Source organism: Trachemys scripta, chromosome 4 (assembly GCF_013100865.1).
Source record: "Trachemys scripta elegans isolate TJP31775 chromosome 4, CAS_Tse_1.0, whole genome shotgun sequence".
Classification (NCBI taxonomy): domain Eukaryota; kingdom Metazoa; phylum Chordata; order Testudines; family Emydidae; genus Trachemys; species Trachemys scripta.
In genome coordinates, this window is record NC_048301.1 from 111,317,457 (window position 1) to 111,340,211 (window position 22,755).

At 47.8% G+C, this 22,755-nt stretch overlaps 1 protein-coding gene across 3 annotated transcripts in view; it reads right to left on the reverse strand.

Annotated features, from left to right (window-relative positions):
* The window catches only part of HRAS (HRas proto-oncogene, GTPase), a 76,020-nt gene that overhangs the window by 11,552 nt on the left and 41,713 nt on the right, over positions 1–22,755 (reverse strand). For 2 of the 3 annotated variants that reach the window (XM_034770379.1, XM_034770378.1), the window contains one exon: positions 8,454–8,607. In XM_034770379.1, coding sequence (XP_034626270.1) covers positions 8,454–8,564 — 111 coding nt within the window. In that variant the 5' untranslated portion in view covers positions 8,565–8,607. Of the gene's footprint in view, positions 1–8,453; positions 8,608–14,865; positions 14,889–22,755 lie in introns of those variants that run through there. The other variant, XM_034770380.1, reaches the window with a different exon arrangement.

Sequence of the window (22,755 nt, forward strand, 5' to 3'; positions counted from 1 at the left end):
ATTTTAGGTGCCGTAATACTCTCGACTCTTTGCAAATCCGGCACATATAAAGCACCTCAAGTTGGGCATCCAAGATCACTAATGTCTCTCCCTTTTGTCTGTATGTTTGTTGTAGTACCAGGTTGGTAGCAAACACTATAGTTAAGGTTGCCAACTGGTTTTAATTATAACCCCTTGTTTTCAATCAGACTTCTCAAAAAATTCTCTTGTGCAGCGAGCATGTCCGAAGTTAGAGTTTGGACAGCTGAAGGAAAATCCATTCAGTTATGCAAAAGCCCCAAATACATTTCCCCATTGTAGAACTGATTGCTGCTACCCACTTTTCACATGGAGAAGACAAAAATGGCTGAACCTTGAAATCTGATGCATAATGTCAATGTGCTCATTCTGGAGTGCTCCAGTTTAGAAAGTATATTTGGGTGTGAAAAAGTTACAAGCAATTAAAAAAAAAAAAAGTCACTTATGAAGATTCTCAGAGGGAATCTGTTAAGAGTTTTAAAAGCAGGGCCTCATAAAGCCCTGCCCCTTAGGTGACATCATCACACTTCCTCCCTGCCTAGTCTAACCACCGGGGATGCTGTCGGCATGGAAAGAGGACTGTCATGTTTCATGCAAACCACAGAAACAGCTTAGTCTCTTTCTTCCCACCAGTCCAACCTCAAAAGCATAAAGCACACAACCAAATGCCTTCATAGCAAGAAAAGGGGTGGGAGGGAAATCACAGGTTGTGGGGGGAAAATCGTTCCAGATCCTGCGATTTAAGGATCGCTCTGCAGCTCTGGCTGCATTCTGTGATATTTTGCAAATTCTAAGCCTTCATTTTAAAACCAAATTTAAACGTTTAGCTCTTTCAGTAGATGGAGTGGAAATTAAGGATAATCTAGGCATGGCACAATATCTAAATGAATATTTTGCATCGGTATTTAATGAGGCTAATGAAGGGCTGAGGAATAGTGGAAGCGAGACGGATGGGAATAAAGGAGTGGGGGTTGACATTACCGTATCCGAGGTAGAAGCCAAACTCGAACAGCTTAATGGGACTAAATCGGGCGGCTGGATGATCTTCATCCAAGAATATTAAAGGAACTGGCGCGAGAAATTGCAAGCCCGTTAGCGATCATTTTTAATGAATCTGTAAACTCGGGGGTGGTACCGTTTGACTGGAGAATAGCTAATGTGGTTCCTATTTTCAAGAAGGGGGAAAAAAGTGACCCGGGTAACTACAGGCCTGTTAGTTTAACATCTGTAATATGCAAGGTCTTGGAAAAAATTCTGAAGGAGAAAGTAGTTAAGGACCTTGAGGTCAGTGCCAACTGGGACAAATTACAACACGGTTTTACGAAAGGTAGACCGTGCCAAACCAACCTGATCTCCTTCTATGAGAAAGTAACAGATTTTTTAGATAAAGGAAATGCGGTGGATCTAATATACCTCGATTTCAGTAAAGTGTTTGATACGGTACCGCATGAGGAATTATTGGTTAAACTGGAAAAGATGGGGATCGATATGAAAATCCAGAGGTGGATAAGGAACTGGTTAAAGGGGAGACTGCAGCGGGTCGTACTGAAAGGTGAACTGTCAGGTTGGAGGGAGGTTACCAGTGGAGTTCCTCAAGGTTCGGTTTTGGGTCTGATTTTATTTAATCTATTCATTACTGACCTCGGAACCAAAAGTAGGAGTGGGCTGATAAAGTTTGCGGATGACACAAAGTTGGGAGGTATTGCCAATTCGGAGAAGGATCGGTATATCCTGCAGGGAGATTTGGATGACCTTGTAAACTGGAGTAATAGTAATAGGATGAAATTTAATAGTGAGAAGTGTAAGGTTATGCATTTAGGGATGACTAACAAGAATTTTAGTTATAAGCTGGGGACGCATCAGTTGGAAGTAACAGAAGAGGAGAAGGACCTCAGAGTCCTGGTTGATCGCAGGATGACTATGAGTCGGCAATGTGACGTGGCCGTGAAAAAAGCTAATGCGGTCTTGGGATGCATTAGGCGAGGTATTTCTAGTAGGGATAAGGAGGTGCTGGTTCCGTTATACAAGGCACTAGTGAGACCTCATTTGGAGTACTGTGTGCAGTTCTGGTCTCCCATATTTAAAAAGGATGAAATCAAACTGGAACGGGTACAGAGAAGGGCCACTAGGATGATCCGAGGAATGGAAAATCTGTCATATGAAAGGAGACTCGAGGAGCTCGGTTTGTTTACCTTAACCAAAAGAAGGCTGAGGGCGGATATGATTGCTCTCTTTAAATAGATCAGATGGATAAATACCAGGGAGGGAGAGGAATTATTTCAGCTCAGTACTAATGTGGACACGAGAACGAATGGATATAAACTGGCCGTCGGGAAGTTTAGGCTTGAAATTAGACGAAGGTTTCTAACCATCAGAGGGGTGACGTTTTGGAACAGCCTTCCGAGGGAAACAGTGGGGGCGAAAGACCTCTCTGGCTTTAAGATTAAGCTTGATAAGTTTATGGAGGGGATGGTTTGATGGGATAAAGTGATTTTAGTCAATAGGTCAACAACGTGCCATCGCTGGTAATTAGTAACAATGGTCAATGATGGGATATTAAAAGTTACTACAGAGAACTTTTTCCAGAGGGTCTGGCTAGAGAATCTTGCCCGCATGCTCGGGGTTCAGCTGATCGCCATATTTGGAGTCGGGAAGGAATTTTCCTCCAGGGTAGATTGGCAGAGGCCCTGGAGGTTTTTCACCTTCCCCCACAGCATGGGGCAGGGGTCGCTTGCTGGAGGATTCTCAGCAATTTGAAGTCTTTAAATCATGATTTGGGGACTTCAACAGCTGAGTCAAGGGAGAGAATTATTCCAGAAGTGGGTGGGTCAGCTTTTGTGACCCGCATCATGCGGGAGGTCAGACTAGATGATCATAATGGTCCCTTCTGACCTTAGAGTCTATGAGTTGCTAAGGTTCAGTCACCATAATGTAAACAGATGGGCTATAGTCCCTTCACAAGAAAAACTGTTCTCTGGCCAAAGAGCAGCAGAAGCAGAGGTCAGTGACAGGATCGAAGGCTGTAGACTGAACTAATGAAGTCAACATGGACCCATTCCCTTTGTTCATGACTAGGAGATCAACCACCAAGCACACCTTATAAACATTCCATACTGAACAGTGAGGCCTGAAACCAGACCCACAGGGATCCAAGAAGTCAAAAGAATCCAGAGCTGTGACCTTCTCAATACCCCTCCCCAAAAAGGGAAGGCTAGAGACAGAGCAGTAGCAGAAGAGACCAACAGTGCTGAGTGACTGCTTGGCAAGATACCAGCCACTGTAAAGATTTCAGAGTAGCAGCCGTGTTAGTCTGTATCCGCAAAATGAACAGGAGTGCCACAAGTACTCCTGTTCTTTTAGCCACTGTAAAGGCGATTGGCATCCTGCCCTCTAAAGACGCATCCACATTCCCCATCAATAACATATCTGAAACCTGCCTGATGCCTTTTACTAGCCAAGAGAAGCAGGGGTCTGGTCTCTGAGCTCACAGCCCACAGCTCCCACTGGCCCTGGGGGTGTAAACAGGTGGAACTCCACCTGCAAACACAGCTCGCTTGTCCATGGAAGTGGCTTAACCAACTCCTATCAAAACTGGTCTTATCCAGGAAAGAGATGGGGAATTTGCAGTCAGAAACGCTTGGATCTGTCCCTGAGTGGAAAGAATCCAGATTCAGCAGGGTGTTCACCACGCAGACAAAACAGTCCCACATGCCTAGATTTGGGGGGACCCAATGATGGATGAGAAGAAACCCTTTTACCCTCAGACTACAGCAATATAACTGGTGGATGTGGGATATGCTTTCCCCAGCCACTTTAATCTCCTCCTGTGTACTAAGGTGTCCCATCAAGGTGATGCATCTAGGGGCCAGTGTGTCAGCATTCAACGATCACTAGCTCTTCTACAATTAAACATCTTCACAACCATTCCAAACCTCCTCTTGGTGCTGGCAGCAAGGGAGGAAGCATGCAGAGATCAGTCTGCGTATGTCAGGTTACTATCATCCAGATCTTTTATTAACTAACTGACAAGACAGTGGTCCCTGGCATGTGTCCGGAGGACAAAGCTCTGGCTGTAAGTATCCACGTTCCATTCACTACCCAGGGAAGGATGGCTGAAGGGAGCCAAAAACGCAAAGTGAAACTCCAGCTAAACTTCTGAGTTTGGCCTGAGGTTGCAGTGAACCCAGGGGCACCTGGAAAGGTTCCTAACTCTCTTAACAAAGCTGGGGCTCAGTTTCAAGTTCATAATAGAACCAGGAAACAGGTGAGTTCCTTGAGGTTTTGTTGAGAATGTTTTGCATGTCTGACAGGGTAAGATGAGATCTAAGGTTCCCAGGAGAGATTACCAGGAAATAATTTCAAGGGAAGAATTTACTGGTTTTCTGCCCAGCTTGAACCAAAAATGCCATGGAGTTTTCTTTCATTGCTCCTGTTACTTTCTGCTTCATCCCCACCCTAAACCAGGCACCATCACTTGTGCCCCTCCTTTTGCCGGCTGTCGTAACAGGGGCTGGCATTATACTTGGCAGCACCTCCAAGGCGTGAGCGCACGTATCAGACCACTGGAGCCAGGATCCCGGCCATCTGCAGTTTCCACCATGTCAAAACTTTCCAGTTCTAAGAGCCCTTTAAACCTGACAACACTCCCTACATACACTCCATATACTACAGAAAGGGGCTCATCTAAGGCTGAGCTGAGCTCATCGGAGGAACAGTGACTGAAACCCTCCTCCCACTTCATATGCGCTGAGCTCAACAAGACAGAACAGACTGCTACACCCCATTGCTACAGAAACAGCAGCTTAGCTGCTTGTCATATCCCACATGCACATTGATAGTGGCCCAGGCAGCTCAGACAGCTGAGCTTCCCAAAGCCACAGCCCAGAAAGGCTAAGCAAGAGATCCAGTATGAAGTGGCAGAGGGCATGGTGCAGGGGGAACCTTAGATACCTATGAGAGGGGACTGCCTGGCCTGCACGTAGAGGACGAGGGGAAAGTAAGTGTTTCAGAGGCACAGGAGGTGCAGGCATGTGCTAGAGAAGGGACGGTAGCAGCATGCCGGCTGCAGGGGACATTCAGTTAAACAGTGCTCAGGGTTTACATTCCCAGCGCCGTGTTTACGTGGAGCGAATCTCTACAGCACATGGGAACGGTACAGCAGGCACACCAGAGACAAGGCTGTGAGGCTGGAGGGGACAACAGAGGCTGAAAAGGTCGGGGCATTCTCTCCTCCTGTCCATTATCAGGTGAGGAGAACGGCCGTTTCCACCTCTCCCAGGCCAAGGGAAGAGCAGGGCTCTGCTCCTCACAGTGCTGTGGAAACCTCTGCTTCCCAGCACAGACATCTCCTGTCACGTTGGGCTGTCACGGCGCTTTCCTGCAAAACGACCTAGAGTAGATTTCTAAGAAAGCGTGGGAGCTTCTGCAGCAACAACCCAGAAAGAGGGGCTGGGGCAGAAAAGCCTAAGGGTATGTCTACCCTGCCATTACAAACCATGGCTGGCCCATGCCAGCTGATTTGGGCTCGGGCTGAGGGGCTGTTTAACCGCAGTGCAGATGTTCAGGCTCAGACTGGAGCCCCGCCTCTAGGACCCTGCAAGATGGGCTCTAACTTCAGTTTGCCACACACAGTCATTCTAGATCAGGGGCGGGCAAACTTTTTGGCCTGAGGACCGCATTGGGTTTCGTAAATTGTATGGAGGGCCAGTTAGGGGAGGGGGTCGTGGCCCAGCCCTCACCTCCTATCTCCCTCCTCCCCCCCGGGACTCCTGCCCCATCCAACCCCCCCCTGTTCCCTGACAGCCCCTCTGGGACCCCTGCCCCATCCACACATCCCTGCTCCCTGTCCCCTGACTGCCCCCGGAACCCCTGCCCCTGACTGCCCCCTGCCACCCCATCCAACCTTCCTTCCTTCCTGACTTCCCCCCCCGGACCCCTGCCCCCATTCAATCCCCTGTTGCCCTCCGACCCCTATCCACACCCCTGCCCCCTGACCACCACCACGAACTCCCCTGCCCTCTATCCAAACCCCCCTACTCCCTGCCCCCTTACCACACTGCCTGGAGCACCAGTGGCTGGCGGCGCTACAGCCGCACCGCCCGGCCGGAGCCGGGCCACACTGCCACCACTGCCACCACCGCCACCACGCAGTACAGGTCAGGCCGGGCTCTGCAGCTGCGCTGCCCCAGGAGCTCACAACCCCAACGTCCAGAGCATTGCACCGGAGCGAGCTGAGGCTGTGAGGGTTGGGGGAACTGCAGGGGAGAGGCCGGGAGCTCGCCTCCTGGGCCAGGAGCTCGGGGGCTGGGCAGGATGGTCCCGCGGGCCGTAGTTTGCCCACCTCTGTTCTAGATCCTGCCCACACGGTGACTGAAGCCACAGGGAGGAGGGAGGGCTTTGTGGTTAAGGTGTAGGCCTGGAACTCGGGAGACCTGGCTTCAATCTCTGGGTCTGCCACAGACTCCCTGTGCAACCTTGGACAAGTCACAATCTCTCTCTGCCTCATCTCCCTGACTTAAAACAGAGATAACATTTCCAGCTTGTCTATATAGGTTGCAAGCTCTTTAAGGCAATGACTGTGTATATACAGCGCCTGACACAGCAGGGCTCTGATCCCAAGTGGGGCCTTTAAGGCATCATATAACAGTGATACTAGCAAACAGCTGTGTTTAGACATCTGTTGCTAGCAGGGTGCCAGTACAAACTCCTCAAACAGTGAGGACAGGGAGTTCTTGTCTGAGAAACACAATACATTTCTGGGCTATGAATTCCTAGGGCTAATTGCTAGCACCCTTTTAGCCACAGAGCGGACAGGCCCAGCATCCACCAACGTTTCAAACACAACGTTGCACAGACCTACTTTCAGCAAGGTTAGGTGACAGAGTGGTTATGCTGCTGCTGCTCCTACCGGCACTTTGTCTACACTAGTGCTCTCGCCATTGCTGCCCCTGGTGAGCTGGACTGGTGGTAGCAGCAAGGGCAGGGGGCTGAATTTTAAAGAAAGCAGAGTAGCTCATTATTTGAAGGGAAGCAAAGCAGTTCTGTTCAGGAAATTATGCCACATCCCTCACCACAATCTGAGCACTTCAGAAGGGTTAATCCTTTCTTTTGACAATACAGTAACAACACTCATATAGCACTTTGCATCAGCAGATCTCACAGCGCTTCACAGAGGAAGTCAGTATCATTGTTCCCATTTTACAGAAGGGGAAACTAAGTCTCTACCCGTCTATGCCTTTTTTGGTCACCCAGCAGGCCAATGGCAGAACTGGGAACAGAAACCAGATCTCGAGTCCCAGTTCAGTGTTCTGTCCACTGAGTCACATCTGCCTCCCAAAGGAAACAGTCAGTCACCATCCAGAGTAAAGACAGACACAAATAGACATTAAAGACCTTATGCAAACTTCCTTCTGTTCGCAAGTCTTCAATTGCACCTCAGTCCTGATCTGAAGCAGCTCATACAAACCCAACCCCTTAAGGCCGCCCCCCCCCCCCCCCCCCGCCCCCCCACCCACCACACCTCAATCCTAGCCCCCAACCCCCAGTGCTATTCAGCCCATCCAATACCCTGACCTGCAGCACCTATCACTATTCCAGCCCAGGGCCTCTCCTCAGCAGATACAGTCACCCACCCCAAGTCAGGTCACTGCAATCCGCTGACACACTTATGGGTGCTGTGGCAACATGTGATAGCTTTGTGAAGTGGAGGAACATCCCCCGGGGGCTTAGGCTGAGACCAAACTCAAGGCATTTTCATTTGGGACTAAAGCGAGATTTGAACCCAGCTCCCCAAGGATGGAAAGTCGGAGAATTAGCTGCCCAGCCCCAGAAAAGGGCACTCTTGATTTTAAGGGAGCACCAGCCACACTAAGGAAGCGGATCCTTCCACCAGCTACAGAAGCCTGGGATGGATACAAGATCCTGTATTTTCACTCTCTCATATTGAGGATTCTTTCCAAACACACTTCCAACTGGTAGTTTTCCCACCAGATCTGGCCTGTGTGTCTTCTCTGCCGTTACCCATTCGAGCTCAACTGTGCTTTCAAGAAGAGAATGTGTGTACTGGAAGCACAAGCAATCAAATGTTAGGAAAGCTGAACCTCACCTCCTATGGCTGAAGCGTGAGTTCTCAACGGGGAAGTTGCAGGGGGGCACAGGTTGCAAATACCATTTCCCATCTTTCTACTGGGAGAGGTGTCCCACCTAGCTGGGAAAGCCTGGTAAAGAAAAGGTTCAGAACCACAGGGCTAGAGCCAACACTGGAGTTGTAGCTCAGGTCTTTGGCTTGGCTTCTCAGATTTGATCTCTCCATGTTTTAACTCTGAATTCTCTGGTTAAACAAACAGCCCCTGGAATCCACCACAAAGTTAAAAAGTTGAAGATCATATACGAAACTCACAGACTCACTCCCATCTCAGAGTCTGCAGGCTGCTCACCTCTATCGTGGGGTCATATTCATCAACAAAATGGTTCTGAATGAGCTGTATTGTCAAAGCGCTCTTCCCAACGCCACCTGCTCCAACCACCACCAGCTTATACTCAGTCATCTTCTCGCTGACCCCAGCTCAGGGTCTCCAGCAGCACCAACACCTGCAAGAACAGAGATACAGACACCATCAGGTTAGTGTTTCTCTTGTCACCTAGCTTTGCCACTGCTGCACCAGAGCCACGCAGGAGAAAGCAGCGGTGGCTATGCACAGTGACACAGCAAGAGGCACTGGTACAAAGTGGGGACAGCTGCAGTTAGAAGGGAATGAAACGATAACCTCATTGCATGAGTAGCCCATTCCCACAAAACCCAGCCAACTACTACTGATTTTTATTATTTGTATTCTAGTAGGAACTACATGCCCCAACAGAAACTGGGGCTGTACAAACGGAGTCAGAGAATCTGAGAATTTGGCAAGAAGCCAAAGCATGTGAGGGAAACACGGACACAGGGGAGCGAGGTGCCTGGCCCAAGGTCACACAGCAGGTGAGTGACAGAGCTGGGAACAGAACCTAAATCTCCTGGCTCCTGTCCAAAGCCTTACAAGCCCAGGCTGCCTCCCATTCTAGAGTGTTTTAAAAGGCTTTCCAATGCATGGACACTATACTTAGGCAGGCAGGTGAATGTATGATGCTGTTGTCCAACCCATTCTCCTTTGAAAATGAGTTTCAGATTATGATGATGATGATGATAGTAGCAGCAACAGCAATGAGACCTTCCTTTGGAAGAAATCTAATCACTGAGGGACCCAGGGCTACGTTCTTCTCTGGTGTAACTTGGCTCAAGTCAACGGAATTACAGCAGGGATGAATTCTACCCACGGCCTGCACTGCCTTCTCTTTCCCCACACACATGCAAACCATCCTACCCTCCAAATACTCACTTGTGAGACAATCAAATTAGGAAAGAAAAACCTCTTGTATGCTTTCCTGTGCCACTAAATTCCCTGGAAATGTATCCATATGTGACACAGTGAACTGTCACATGGGGAGGAAAAAAACCCACCCAAGTAGCTGACTCCAATCAACCACTCCTCTCAAAGGCTGCTGGGAATAGGTGGGGCATGGGGTTTATATAAGCCAGACCCAATTGATGGCAGAGAGAGAGTGTAACACCCAAGACAACTGGAGGCTGAAGGAGTACCAAGGGAAAAAAACAGCTCCAGAGAGGGGCCGGAAAAGAGGCGCACACATCGGGAACAAGGTACAGAGTTTGGGGAGAGTTGGGCACAGGCTCGGAAATGCCTCTCTAGGAAACTCCGAACTTAACTGAGATGTAAGAGAACATATGGGGAAATGGAACTAAAGACTGGGCATCGATGATGATAACCCGAATACAGATACACCCCTTTGCTAAGTACTACTGCAGCCCCTCTATCCTCCTTTTCTCCCCACAGCATGTCTGTGGTGGTCAGGTCATCCCACCCTACCTGGCCATGGCTGAGTACCTTTGGGGGCTGTGGGATTTGGGGCTTTGTTGGAGGGCCAGCTCACCCTTGTGACTGTCTGCCAAACTCCCCGGGGCGGGTTAGAATCCACTGGTTCACACTATCTGAATTCATACCTTTTTCCTTCTGTCACACAGCGCTCTGCCTTTGGAGGTCGACTGGCTTTATTCTGCGTTTATGATCCGATTGCTATTTGAATGCAAATTCATTCACATTTAAATCTGAATTCATCTTGCTTAAAAATATGTGAACTTTGCCTAAAACTGGAAAGCGGGGGGGAGAAGTCATCTAAAATAGAGAACTTCAGTGGTAAGACCTATTATCTAGCATCCGTCATCAATAACAGAAGTCACTTCAAATAATCAGAAAAATCAATCTGAATTAAAACCCATTCACAAATTCTATCCTAAACCGAATACTGTGCACTTCTACAGCATGCGCCATCTGGATGCTCTCAATGCGACTGCCTACATTCGTGGACTTAGCGGTCACGTAAGGCATCGTTTTACAGATGGGGAAGCTGAGGGATAGAGAGATTAAAGACAAAACTGGCACCTAACTTGCCCAATTTAAAGGGACCTGATTCTCAGATAGTGCTGAGTACCCACCCTACAAAAATCAGGCCCTTTTAGAGACGTCTCAAGTTGGATGCCCAAAATCACTAGTCAAGTTTGAAAATCTTAGCCTAAATGACTTGGTTAAAATCAGAGACTCTGTTGTTAATATTAACAGCACAGGCGGGAGTAGAACCCAGGAGTCCTGACTCCCAACCCCTGCACTAATCACTAGGCAGCACTAACAATTTTTTTTTAAGCAAGCTTTTTGGCTATATGCCACCATCTTCAGAATTGGCACTTCACACTTACAGCCTTCTGCAACAGGTTCACACGTCAGAGGGCAAGGCACCTACATTACCTGCTAGCCCAGGGGTTCTCAAACTGGGGATCGGGACCCCTCGGGGGTCACGTGGTTATTACATGGGGGGGTCGCGAGCTGTCAGCCTCCACCCCAAAGCCCGCTTCACCTCCAGCATTTATAATAGTGTTAAATATAAAAAAGAGTGTTTTTAATGTATAACGGGGGATCACACTCAGACTTGGTATGTGAAAGGGGTCACCAGTACAAAAGTCTAAGAACCCCTGTGCTAGCCACCTAAGCTAATAAGCCCCTATTGCTATATTGGCTACCTGAAGCCTTGTTTGAGGAGCAACAGCAAGGAAGCAGGGCCCAACCCCACAGCCCCCCCATCTCCTCTGTGCTCCTGAGCTGGGGATGATACTTCAAAAAGGCTCATTAATTTTCCCAGGGAATTGAGTGTACATCATGCATTCATCTCCTCAGCTGCAGCCAGTTTGACTTATTAGCAATGTGAAAGGTGCTGGCAGAAGTCAGTATTGCTGGGAAGTCAGGCTTCAGCAAAAACCTGCACTGCCATTACCAGCAGTGGGCAGGGAAGTGCACCTTTTATCTCCACACACACACACCCTTTATTTTTGTCCCAATTCCACTATGAAAGAGGAACTCTGACTCAGCACGTACAAGAGGAAGATTACAAAACCCTGACCGTTTAAATGGCAATCCACTCCCATCAGACTACGGCTACCACCTGCCAGAAGTCAGCCCAGGGTCAGGGATCAGCGAACCGTAACGCCAGCCAATCCCCAAGCCCGTCTCCCCCCAGCTCACTGTCTCTCTCTTTGGAACAGCAAGGCACTTGCTGGCTCCCACACAAATGGAACCAGCCACTCAAGCTTCCTTGTTTGTTTTTAAAGCTCTGCCATCGAACCTAGTGCTCCTGGAGAGGAGCCAGGCGGCATGGACACTGCTACCAAGCAGGCCTTCCCCCTGCAATGCTAGACCTGGGTGCCCCTCAATCTCAGCCTGCAACTCCCGAGATCCTGTGAGTAGTCAGGACAGTTGTGATCTACTGGGACGAGTCCCTGGATTTACAGATCCAAGCACTGGAGGCCTCGTGCTCACTCAGGCCCTGGCCTCTGGTATTCACTTCCCATGCTGGCCCTCAGCCAGAGTCTGCTAAACTTCAAGGCTGCGTATTCGCTCAGGCTTTTGCTTGTGTGCGTGGGGTGGGGAGGGGAGGGACAGCTAAGGTTTTGTGCTAGGTGAGAGCTCATTTATAGTTTGTCATCCTCAGTAACACTTTGCACACTGTGTGCGCGTGCGCGCGCGCGCTTGGAGTCTGTTGGATGAGGGTGTTTTACACATTTAAAAGAAAGCCTCATTCTAGACCTGCCGCTCCCTCCACAGCCCTTCCCCCCCGCGCCCCTCAGCCCTGAGCCACTGCACCTCCTGCCCCCCCAGCCCTGCCCATGCCCCTCAGCACTGAGCCGTTGCACCACCTGCTCCTCCAGTCCTGCCCCTTCCATTGCTCTGCCCAGGCCCCTCAGCACTGCACACAGAACTGTGCCAGAAACAGAGCCACAGGAGACAACAAAATGGCCTCCCACAGGGCAGCGTGTTAGCACCAATCCTCTTCAACATAGATACCAATGGCCAGCCCATACAGAACAATATGAGACATTTTATATACACACAAGTGATCTATGAATCACATCACAGGAGAAGGACTTTGCCACTGTTGAGAACAGACTGACATGTACATTGAGCAAGCTTTAAACCAGTGGTCTCCAACCTTTTTACACTCAAGATCACTTTTTGAATTTAAGGGCAACCCAGGATCTACCCTGCCCTAGGGTGACCAGATGTCCCGATTTTATAGGGACAGTCCCGATATTTGGGGCTTTTTCTTATATAGGCTCCTATTACCACCCACCCCCGTCCCGATTTTTCACACTTGCTATCTGGTCACCCTACTTGCCCCTTCCCCGAGGCCCTGCCCCTTCCCTTCCCCAAAGCCCCACTCCACTCACTCCATCCCCCACTCTCTCAGTCACTCCCTCTCCCCCACCCTCACTCACTTTCACTGGGCTGGGGTAGGGGTGCAGGCTCTGGGCTGGGGCCAAGGGGTCCACACTGTGGGAGGGGGTTTCTCGGCTGAGCCTAGGGCAGGGGGTTGAGGTGCAGGAGGGGATGAGGGGTGCAAGCTCTGGGAGGGAGTTTGGGTGCAAGAGGGGGCTCCAGCCTGGGGCAGAGTGTTGAGGTGCAGGAAGGAGGATGGGCTCTGAGGGAGTTTGGGTGCAGGAGGGGGTTCTGGGCTGGGGCAAGGGGTTGTGGTGCAGGACGGGGTACAAGGTGCTGGCTTGGTGAGGGAGGTCAGGGTTGGGGCACAGGAGGGGATGGGGTGCTGGCTCTGGGAGGGAGATCAGGGCTGGGGCGCAGGAGAGGGTTTGGGGTGCAGAAGAGGTTTCAGGGTGCAGGCTCCGTGAGGGGGGCTCAGGGCTGGGGGTGCAGCCTCCCACCGGGCAGCACTTACCTGTGGTAGCTTCCGGTCAGCGGTGCAGCGTGGCTGCCACTACGGTAGGTTCCCTGCCTACTCCGGCCCCATGCCACTCATGGAAGCGGCCAACACGCTCCTGCAGCCCCTGGGCTAGTTTGCTAGTTCATCATTTAGCAGTAAGGCATTCCCTGGGAAATATCCCACCCTCTGACTTCACCACCTCAACCAAGCTTCACAATCATCATCGCTGTGTACCAGTATTAAATTGTTTGTTTAAAACTTGTACACACACACACACACACACACACACACACACACACACACACTATAGTCTTTTGTCTGGTGAAAAAAATTTCCCTGGAACCTAACCCCCCCTATTTACATTAATGCTTATGGGGAAATTGGAGTCGCTTAACATCGTTTTGCTTAAAGTCGCATTTTTCAGGAATGTAACTACAACGTTAAGTGAGGAGTTACTGTATTAAATCAACATTCAAGGAAGCCTCCCTCTCCCCAAGTCATCCAACAGTCTTCATCCTAAATGCACTCTCTTTGCAGGAAGTTGGGAGGAACACAGCACAGGTAGTATGGGAAAATTTGTGGGCAGAAGATGGTGTTTCCATGGTCAAATCCTGCTCTCTGTTGCAATCCAGATTCACACCAGTAACTTGACTGAAGCCAGTGCACTCATTCCAGATTGTGCCCTCACCAGGTCAACGTGGCCCCTAGCTATACATGCTGTAGGTTAGAGGCACAGGGAGTCAGTCTAGAATAGGTTCCCGCTTTTGACATGATCCCTGCTGTGCATGCGGAACGGGTGGGGTAAAAAGTCTGAGGTGCACCGTGTAGATCATTTCCAATTTTGGGGCTATTTGCAATGGAAAAGAGCCATCTGCCACCACAAACTTGGAAAATGGCTTCCCAGTGGCATCAGGAGGGGAGAAGTACTTACAAACACTGCAGGACCAAACAGGAGGCTGTCAAGATAGATTATTTCCAGGGAAATACGAACACTACTAACAGCCATAGGAATGGCACAAGAGGGGAGGAGAGATTTCCATGGTGCCAGCCATGCGTATTACATATTGCTGGGTGGCAGGCAGCTACATACCAAATTCTAATTCTAAAATTACGATCTAGCTCTTTTCAATAATCCCCCAGTAAAGAGGTGATTGGATTTTGAGGGCCCTCCCCCAGTATTAATCAGTTTTAATGTAAAATGGCTCCAAGAGCTTATCTACACACAGAGTGGCATGTGCTTATCTAAAGGTGTGATTTTAAACCAGTTTCGCTAAATTAGTGCAAAAAGCTGTGTGGACATTCATTTCAGTTTAATCTAAGAGTTCTATCAGGAACAGATTTAAGTAAAAATAAAATAAGCCACTCAAATCAAAAACAAGAGTGTCCACACAGGGAGTTGAGTTGTTTGCAAACATGTGTAGATCTCTTCTAGAATACCCCTTCAGATCAACTGTTATCTTCCCTTACGTGGCACACCATCGGTTACACACCGATCCAATCATATTTATTTAGACTGCTAACAGTACATATACATACCAGGCACTGGTGTGCTCAGTGCCAACTTCTATGTTCACCAGGTGCCAGCAGCTCTGCTGCTCTCACTTGCAGTCTCCTCCTAGGCACCTTCCAAATTCCAGAAACCAATTGGACAGACACCTCTCCTTACTGGTCCATTAAAGACTACCTGCAATGCATATGTCAAACAGTGGGCTTTTGCCCTTCCTCCACCTTTATGGAGAAAGCCTGCAACGTAATTTAAAAAACAAAACTAAGATTTCTGCTTGCTTTTTTACTTTAAAAATATCAGGAGTGTTGAGACTGGTAGAACTGGAGGAACTTCTGGGCCTCTCAGAGGTTGTGTGTTGTGAGCTCTCTCACCTTAATTGACTCTTTAACAGAGACCTCTTTTCTCCAAATAGTTTATTCTACATTGGAGATAAAGGTGTTAAAAACCAAAGAATTTTTTGAACAGTGACTGAGGCCTTGTCGACATTGGGAATTTGTCCCAATTCCAAACACAAGTGCTCTGGCAGTCACTGACATAGGTGCAGTAGTGCAAATCCTAAGCTTTACACAAGGAAAGCATGAGATGCAAATGGAATCTGACACATGGAGTTTTCCCTAGTGCAGCTACATCATTTTCAGGCCACTCGTCACTGCAGTCAGAGCAAGAGCCTGATACAGACAAGGCATAAAAATCCCTTCTCTACTCAGTTTTCAGTCTCTTCTCCAGTGAGGTTGTCGTTTAATTAGCCTTCCAATCGCCATGGAGTCTCCCAGGGTCCACACGACCTGGGTGTCTCAAGGAATGAAACAAGCAGGCTCCTTTTTAAACAAAACCTTTCAGAGGTCCTCAAAAATCATCATAAGGAAAAAGACATAAGCCCAATTTATTTCCCCCCTTGTAGGTCATGTTTAGCAGGGTTACTGTACCAATACAAGATGGGGTGCTGAGTGCTTCCTGATAGCCCACAACCCTCTCTGGGGGGTTGGAGAGGTGTGAGGAGGAATAAAGTAGTTTATCATAGTACCCAAGTTGTTCTGTTCACAAAGCAGATGGGGAACTTTCCCATTAATTATTAAGCAGCAGAAGGCACTGTCCTGCAGCTGCCAGAGGTTACAGCAGGCCTATAGGCCCCAGCAGGCTGGGTTTTATGGGATGCTGCTGCAGCCACATTTCTTTTAGGGACGGCCAGTTTCTATTTATCCCCATCTTGCCCTATGTCTAGTAAGCTCACATGCTGCTGCAGTGCTCATGCTGTATGTAATAGCGTATCCACCCATGGAGATTGCAGCTATACTGTGGGCAGAGCAGAAAAAACAGACTAGCCAATGTGTGCACAGGTTACAGACTGCTAGCTAGCCCCTTGGCACCCACCAAGACCCCAACACCAGATGAGGGCTGCCTGCAAAGAGGTGTCCTTCTGAAGAAGGCTTCTTGGCTGTCAAAAAAGGGGGCAGGGAAGGAAAGCAGTCACTTGCTCGAGTGGTAACAGTTGCCACCAGTTCCTGCCCTCGGTGCAGGACTCGCTGGATGGAAAATTCTAGGGCCTGTTCTACAGGAGTTCAGACTAGATGGTCACAAAGGTCCCTAATCTCTGGAAGAGGAAGAGAGGAGTTTGTAGCTCTCAAACGGGGGTGAATTTAAAGCAAAGACAAAATAGAAATAAAACCACTAAAATCTCCACTTCTCTGTTCCATGCTGGATGCTGGGGAGCATGCACGGCAGAGTCGGAAAAGCCAGAGCCCAAGTGCTTGTAATTCGAATCACTCTAACCCTCTCTGCCCTCATCACCTAACTAACATCCTACATGCAGATACCTCAAAATGATGCCAAATGATGTACCTCAGAAGCCAAGCAAGATACCGAGTCAAAAGCCATTGGAGGTTATTGTTTGGGGAGAGGTGTGGAAAGAACGGATGGGGATCAGCAGTGCCAAGCAGACAGCCTTAGCACGGATCTGGAGCTGCTGCTGGATTTCCTGACCTCGTGGATTTTCTCCCGTAGCGAGCAGGCTGCTGGCTCCCATTCAAAGCTGTCTAGGAAAACCTAACTAAGCGCTTCCGCCTGGCAGCAGCCGCTCCCAGTCCAGTAGCCCGCAGATCCTCCCCCGCCTCTGTGGGTTTCCCAGGCAGTAGGAGCAGCACGGCTTCAGGAAACATGAAGCATCTGCCAGCCACGCACAGGGACCATGAAAAGGGAGCTCTCTGCCCCAGGTCTCAGGTAGGCTTACCCAGCCTACACTCTTCTTCAAAAGAAGAGGATTATGGTGGGGAAGGAGTGCAGAGAGCTTGCCCCTTTAACCCTTCATCTGCCTATCACACAGGCAACCGTTCCAGTTTATCAGACCTTGGCTGTGCCTTCCACCCCTATTAAAATGCATGTATTCATTCCCCCCACCTATAGGACTTGGCCTGCTCCAGACAGGGCTCCAACGTGGACTAGAAAATGCATAGCTGAACAGGGGGTGGGCAGCGACCATGCACCAAAGCCCAGCCAAGGGGCTGATCATTAAGGTAAGGAGGGGAGAACGAAGAGTCCGTCACAAACCCAGGCCAAAACTACCAGTGGCTGGGAACCACTGAATCAGTACCCAAAGCACGGGGAAGACTCCAACAGGGAGATATCCAGCTAGCCCAGCCATCCCACACAGACTGGGTCAGCCAGAGCCACCACTTCACAAGGCCTCACTACAAGGCACAGTGCAAGTCACAGAGCATAAAGCAATCAGGAGATCTGGGTACTATTTCCAGCTCTGCCACCGACCTGCTGGGTGACCTTAGGCAAGTCACTTTCCCGTTCCCTGTCCCTTTGTCTGGTCTGTTCAGACCTGAGCTCTCCAGGGACTGTCTCTGACGTACGCATATGTACAGCACCTAGCACAGCGGAGGCCCCAATCTCAGTTGGGGCCTCTAGGCACGATAGCAATACTAACAACAATTTTTGGTTTGCTAGATTCTAAATATACTCAGGGGAGCACAGAATCATAGACCTGCAGGGCTGGAAGGGACCGGTGAGGTCATCTAGTCCATCCCTGTGCACTGATTCAGGGCCAAGTAAACCTAGACCATCCTGACAGGTGGTTATCCAACCTGTTCTTACAAACCTCCAATGATGGGGATTCCACAACCTCCCCTGGAAGCCTATTCCAGAGCTTAACTACCCAGATAGTTAGGTTAGATATTAGGAAAAACTTTCTAAGTCTCCCTTGCTGCAGATTAAGCCCATTGTTTCTTGTCCTACCTTCAGTGGAAATGGAGAACAATTGATCTTCTGTTTTGTTAAGGGTGGTTATAAAGATGACTTATCAGGTCTTCCCCTCACTCTTCTTTTCTCAGGACAATACAGGTTGTTGGTTTTTTGTTTTTGTTTTTTTAAACCTTTCCTCATAGGTCAGGTTTCCTAAATCTTTAATCACTTTTATTGGTCTCCTTTGGATTCTCTGCAATTTGTCCACCTTTCTCTCAAAGTGTGGTGCCCAGAACTGGATACTACTCCAGCTGAATCATCACCAGTGCTGAGCAGAGTGGAACAATTACCCCATGTCTTACATACAACACTCCTGTTAATACACCTCAGAATATTCGCCTTTTTCACAGCTGCATCACATTGTTGACTCATTGCGTTTGTAATACAGATCCTTTTTCAGCAGGACTACTGGCTAGCCATTTATTCCCCATTTTGTAGTTGTGCATTTTTCCTTCCTAGGTGTAGTACTCTGCACTTTTCTTTTTTGAATTTCATCTTGTTGATTTCATACCAATTCTCCAATTTATCAAGCTTGTTTTGAATTCTAATCCTGGCCTCCAAAGTGCTAGCAACCCCTGCCAGCTTCATGTCATCTGCCCATTTTATAAGCACTCTCTCCACTCCATTAGCCAAGGCAATAATGAAAATATCAACTAGTACCAGGTCCAGGACAGACCCCACTAGCTATGCCCTCCCTATTTGACAGAGGACCAAGACTACTTTTCTGAGTACAGCCTTTCAACCACTTGGGCATTCATTCTAGATTATAATAATTTCACCTATACCAGCTGTTCTCCACCAGGGGTATGCATGCCCATAGGGATACACAGAGGTCTTCCTGGGGGTACATCAACTCTTCTAGATTTGTCTAGTTTTACCACAGGCTACATAAAAAGCCCTAGCGAAGTCAGTACAAACTAAAATTTCATACAATGACATACTATACACTGAAAGGCAAGTATAATATTTATATTCCAATTGATTTATTTTATAATTATAAGGTTAAAATGAAAAAGTCAGCATTTTTTCAGCAACAGTGTGCTGGGGCACTTGTGTCTGATTTTGTAAGCAAGTAGTTTTAAGTGAGGTGAAACTTGGGGGTATGCAAGACAAATCAGACTCCTGAAAGGGGTACAGTAGTCTGGAAAGGCTGAGAGCCACCGACCTAGACCACATTTCCTTAGTTTACTTATGAGGATGTCATGTGATACTGTGTCAAAAACCTTATTAAAAATCAAGATGTATTACATCTACTGTTTCCCCCATCCACTAGTCAGTAACCCTGTCAAAGCAGGAAATTAGGTTGATTTGGCAAGATTTATTCTTGACAAATCCACACTGGCTATTACCTATTATCCTCTAGGTGCCTACAAAATGCTTCTTTAATAATTTGTTCCTGTATCTTTGTATTGAAGTTAAGATGACTGGTCACAGTTCCCCAGGGGGGCTCCTTGTTCCCCTTTTTAAAGATAGGTACTATGTTTAGATAGGTATCATGATCTCACGTGTCCTCCATGAGTTCTCAAAGATAAATGCTAACAGTTCCAAGATTGCTTCGGGTATTTCCTTAAGTACCCCAAGGTGAATTTCATCAGGCCCTCATGACTTGAATACATCTAACTTATCTAAATATTCTTTAACCTGTTCTTCCCCTATTTTGCCTAGCATTCCTTAACACAATTAATACTAACAAGGGGTAAGTATCAGGTCACCACTAACCTTTTTAGTGAAGATTTAAGAAAAATAGGCATTAAACACCTCAGCCTTCTTGATGTCATCAGTTGTTATAGCTCATTTTCCACTAAGTAGGGGACCTACACTTTCTGTCATCCTTCTCCGGCTCCTAATGTATTTATAGAATCTCTGCTTATTGCCTTTTCAGTCCCTCACTAGATGTAACTCATTTTGTGCCTTAGCCTTTCTGATTTCATCCCTGCGTCCTTGTGCTATTCTTTTAGACTCCTCCTCAGTAATTTGTCCATGTTACCACTTTTTCTGTAGAAATCTTGTTTGATTTTCAGCTCCTTAAACAGCTCCTAATGGAGCAACGCTGGCCTCTTATTATTCTTCCTATCTTTCTTTTGCATCCTCCTCAAAGTTACGCAGGGTCTGCTCTTTATTTCCTTCAGCATATTCATACCTATGAGTGGGATAGAAAGGTGGATGGATCCAGTCATGGTCTATGAAATATTCCTGTAGCAGGGCAGAAAGCCTTTTCCCCTCTGCACCTGCAACATTGTTCAATAGGCCAAGTGTAACGCGGGGTTTGTTTTCCTCAGTGGGATACTGGACTCATTGGCCCAATGGTCAAATGCTATCCAGCAACCCCTATACATGACTTTTAAAGAAATGCAAGATTCGTCTGGGTAATCAATGTTTTCAGACATCCATGTCTCAGAGCCCCAATTGTGACTTTGGTGCATTCCTCACTGACCCCATCAAAGTCACAGAAGGACCTGTGTCAAGTCCTTCCATCCCCATATCCTGAATCAAAGAATGTTGGCCCACTGTGTTCTCTGCAGAGGGTTGGTCTTGCCAATAAGCCAGGCAAACAGCTGGTCTTTAAATAACATCTAGAGCCAAGATGGAACCCCTCCCTGAAGGTCGAGCTGCCAGCAAAGCGGGGAAGGGATTGAAGAGTCAAAACCAAAGTCAGGGGAAGGGCTGGGCACAGAGTGGGGAAAAGGTTTTCATCAGTTTGCTGAACTGCTAGGGAAAAGCCCCACCGCTGACAAACGCTCCCTTTTCCTGAAACCAAACACAATGGCTTAACATCCCAACCACATGGGAGACAGCCAATATCATTCTCTAGGAACACAGGCGCAGAGGCAGCAGGCAGGAATAGCCATTTAAAATAACCAAAGACCTAGGATGTGGCACTTTCCCCCCTGCAGGACACATGTATATTTCAACCTTCCAACCAGCACCCAGTCAGTTATCATTTTTAGTAGCAGCTGCTCCTCCAGGGAAGAGGTGCACCTTGTTTACAATGGTGTCCTGTTCATTATTATGTGGCTCTGCCCACAAAAAAGAACGATGCACTCACTGGTGCCTCAATTATGGTGTTGAGGTGCCTGGCGGCTTAGACATAGGAGCTATGAGACAGGCTGGGGAAGTAGGAGACAGTTTGGTCCAGTGGATAGGGCACTGGTCTAGAACTCAGGAGATCTGGCTCTGCTAATGACCTGCCATCTGACCTTAGGCAAAGCCCTTCACCTTCCTGTGTCTCAGTTTCCCCCATCTCTAAAATGGAGACAATGCTACATACCCTCTTTTGTGAAGTGACTAGAGACTTACAGATGTAAAGAACTAAGATGGAGTGGAATTAGCAGTAATAACATGCTGGGTATTTGTGGAAGGGAAGGAAGGAAGCGATGGGATGCAGAGAAGGAATGGGTGTCTCTAAGGTACTGAGGGTTGGGCAGGTTGTGAGCAAAGGGTGGCTTGCAAGGTTCTGAAAGGCTAAGGCAGCGGTAGAGGCTGCAGGCTATCTAAAATGGGGGTATCACTCTGACTACAGCCCTTCCTCTCTAAGGCCCTGTCTTTACAAGAAAGTAGCACCAGTTTAAATTCAATCTCATTTAAAACCATTTAGTTAAACCAGTGCAATCCCCTTTGTGGACACTCTTATAGCAATTTATTTTACATCCATTTCTAATAAATTTAAAATAAACTGAAATAAACCTTGTTTAAACCAAAACAACAATCTCCCCATTTGCACTGCTTTACGTCACAGCATAACTCTAAATGAGGTTTAAATTCACCTCTTAAAATGAATGGGGGGCAACTTTCTTGTGTAGATAAGTCCTAGGGGTTCTGCTGCTGCATCATCTGAGGAAGAGGAGGAGAGAAAGCTTTCACTGCTCAGATCCAGGCTACAGGAAGGTGCTTCAACACCCCCTCAGCTTTCGCCTGCCCTTTCTGCCCATCAGGGCCAAGCGGATGATTCAGAACAATAGCTCCATCTCCCAACTACAAAGCTTAACGATACTTTACATGCCCAAAGAGTAGCTACTTAAGTCTGAGGATCTCAAAGCACTTTGAGAACACTAATGAATTACTCATTTCACACAGCCACTGAGGCCAAGCGTTTAGGAGAATTCAAGAGAGGATTAGACTTTTAGTCATACTTACTATTAAGGTTCCATTTATAAATTGGTTAATAAAAAATAATAATAAAATCTAGCTCTTATGTAGCAAATGGTTTGTAGATGCTCTAAGCATGTTACAGACAGGAGTGGAATGTCATAGAAGGTTATAAGCACATTGCTAGAAGATAATGTAGATTATTGTAAGCTATAGTTATAAGCAGGCTATTAACCTCTTGGACTTGGTAACAATCTATAACAAGTGAGTGCCTGTTTATTAAACACCTATTAATCACTTTTTAGCCCTTTCTGAACAGAACATAAACTATGGGCAGACATTTATCTGGCTCACCAGAACATCTCCAGTTACAGCAGGTATCAGTGTTAACAGGGATATAAATTCTCCTGCTTCAGGGCAGAAGCCAGCCACTAACTGATGGAGGTCGAGAAGAAACATCCTCCTTGAAGGAGGTTATTCCAAAACTGTCCCGTTGGGTTTCTTGCATCTTCCTCTTATGCATCTGGTGCTGGCCACTGTCAGTATGGCAATTCCATCCTTACTCCCCTTAAAGACGGGCAAATCGAGGC